A 1,437-nucleotide genomic window follows, 5' to 3' on the forward strand; every position below is an offset into this window, starting at 1 on the left:
GACATATTCCTTATATTCCCATTTTATAGATAGGGAAATAAAGAAAGATATTTTCATGGGCAGAAGATGCCACTCTTCTTCCCTTACTCCATTACGACACTTGGATTAAAATTAAGTGATAGAAACAGAACAAATAAATTCAAAAAAGGAAAAAAGAACTAAATAAATCAGTTGGATCCATCCTTCCAGCTTACCTTCCACAGCCCTCTTGTCCCCTCTTGCTGGTAAATGTTTATGAAGTTGCCTATCATTCCTCCTTGAATGGTGCTGCTTTGCGCTTGCATCCGAATCTAGAGATTATTTTAAAGACCAACATCAGAAAGAAACTACCACAATCCCAGCCCCAACCAATGGATACCTCTGACAGTCAGTCAGTCAGTCAGTTGCTAAATAACCATTAGCAGAGAAGAAACTGTCATATAAATACTGCTATGATGCTACCTTAAAATGACTAAAAATTTATTCTTGGGAACTCTGAGATCTCCAAAAAGCATCTAGGAGAGTCCCGAGTCCCACGTACAGCAGTTCATTAGTTTCAAAAAAGAAACTGATTTTGTGAAAAACGTCTTTCTAGAAGGATAGAAAACAGCATACTTCCCTACTACTATATAGGTGAGAGAAAAGTTAATTACAAAGGTTTAATAAAATTAATGAGTTACCCAGTGTACTTGGCAGCACTACGCACAGACAAACATAGTTCTTAAATTAGCTGCTCCAAGCCACTACAGTCTCCAATCAGCTGAACCAAAGGTATGCAGGCGAGCTGGCCAAGCGAGAGCCACATGATACCTGTCACACTCTGTCACACTTTAATTAGTGGAATCCACATGACCAAGATTCCAACATAAACATAATGTTTGATGTAGCTCTTTGCATTTTTAGGAATGAAAACAGATTTTTTAATAAAAAATGTATACCTTATTCTTGTTTAGAGAGCAAATACATTACCACTAACTTCTAAAGGAACTGTTAAGGCCACACTAATGTGGGAAAATAAACCAAGATACAGGAACTACCTTCCCAGAAGGCCTAAGATATAATTAAGAAATTAATAAGAGGGTGAATATTTTTCTCCAGCTCTCTTACCCCAACACTGGTAAACTTATGGCAAAGGTATCTTGCGTTTCTTCCTTACCCATGCGGTCCCTTTGCTACAATGCATGTATAACTGTAGTGTACCGAGAACACTGCAGATGGCTGTAATGCTCGTCAGAATCCCCTATGAGATTGAAGGCTCTCTGAGGGCAGGGTCCTTGTCTTACTCATTTTTGGATTCTAACCATGGCGTATACCAACTGGTACAAGATAGAAGCATAGAATACTAGTTAAATAGTGGGGCAGAAAAAGAAAAGAGGGGAGGTAGGAAAGGAATACTCAGTAGGAGTTCAAAAATAAGTCATACTGAATTTTTATTTTATTTCATTAGTTACTTCCTTG

General features: G+C 37.9%; 1 protein-coding gene across 1 annotated transcript in view; it reads right to left on the reverse strand.

The window, feature by feature from the left end:
- SLC25A30 (solute carrier family 25, member 30) overlaps positions 1–284 on the reverse strand; it is a 6,940-nt gene extending 6,656 nt beyond the window's left edge. The window contains exon 1 of the mRNA XM_011940022.1: positions 195–284. Within this exon, the coding sequence (XP_011795412.1) occupies positions 195–284 (90 nt within the window). The remainder of the gene's footprint in view (positions 1–194) is intronic.
- Between the last annotated feature and the right edge of the window lie 1,153 nt (positions 285–1,437).

This window comes from Colobus angolensis, unplaced genomic scaffold (genome assembly GCF_000951035.1).
Source record: "Colobus angolensis palliatus isolate OR3802 unplaced genomic scaffold, Cang.pa_1.0 Scaffold101, whole genome shotgun sequence".
Classification (NCBI taxonomy): Eukaryota; Metazoa; Chordata; class Mammalia; order Primates; family Cercopithecidae; genus Colobus; species Colobus angolensis.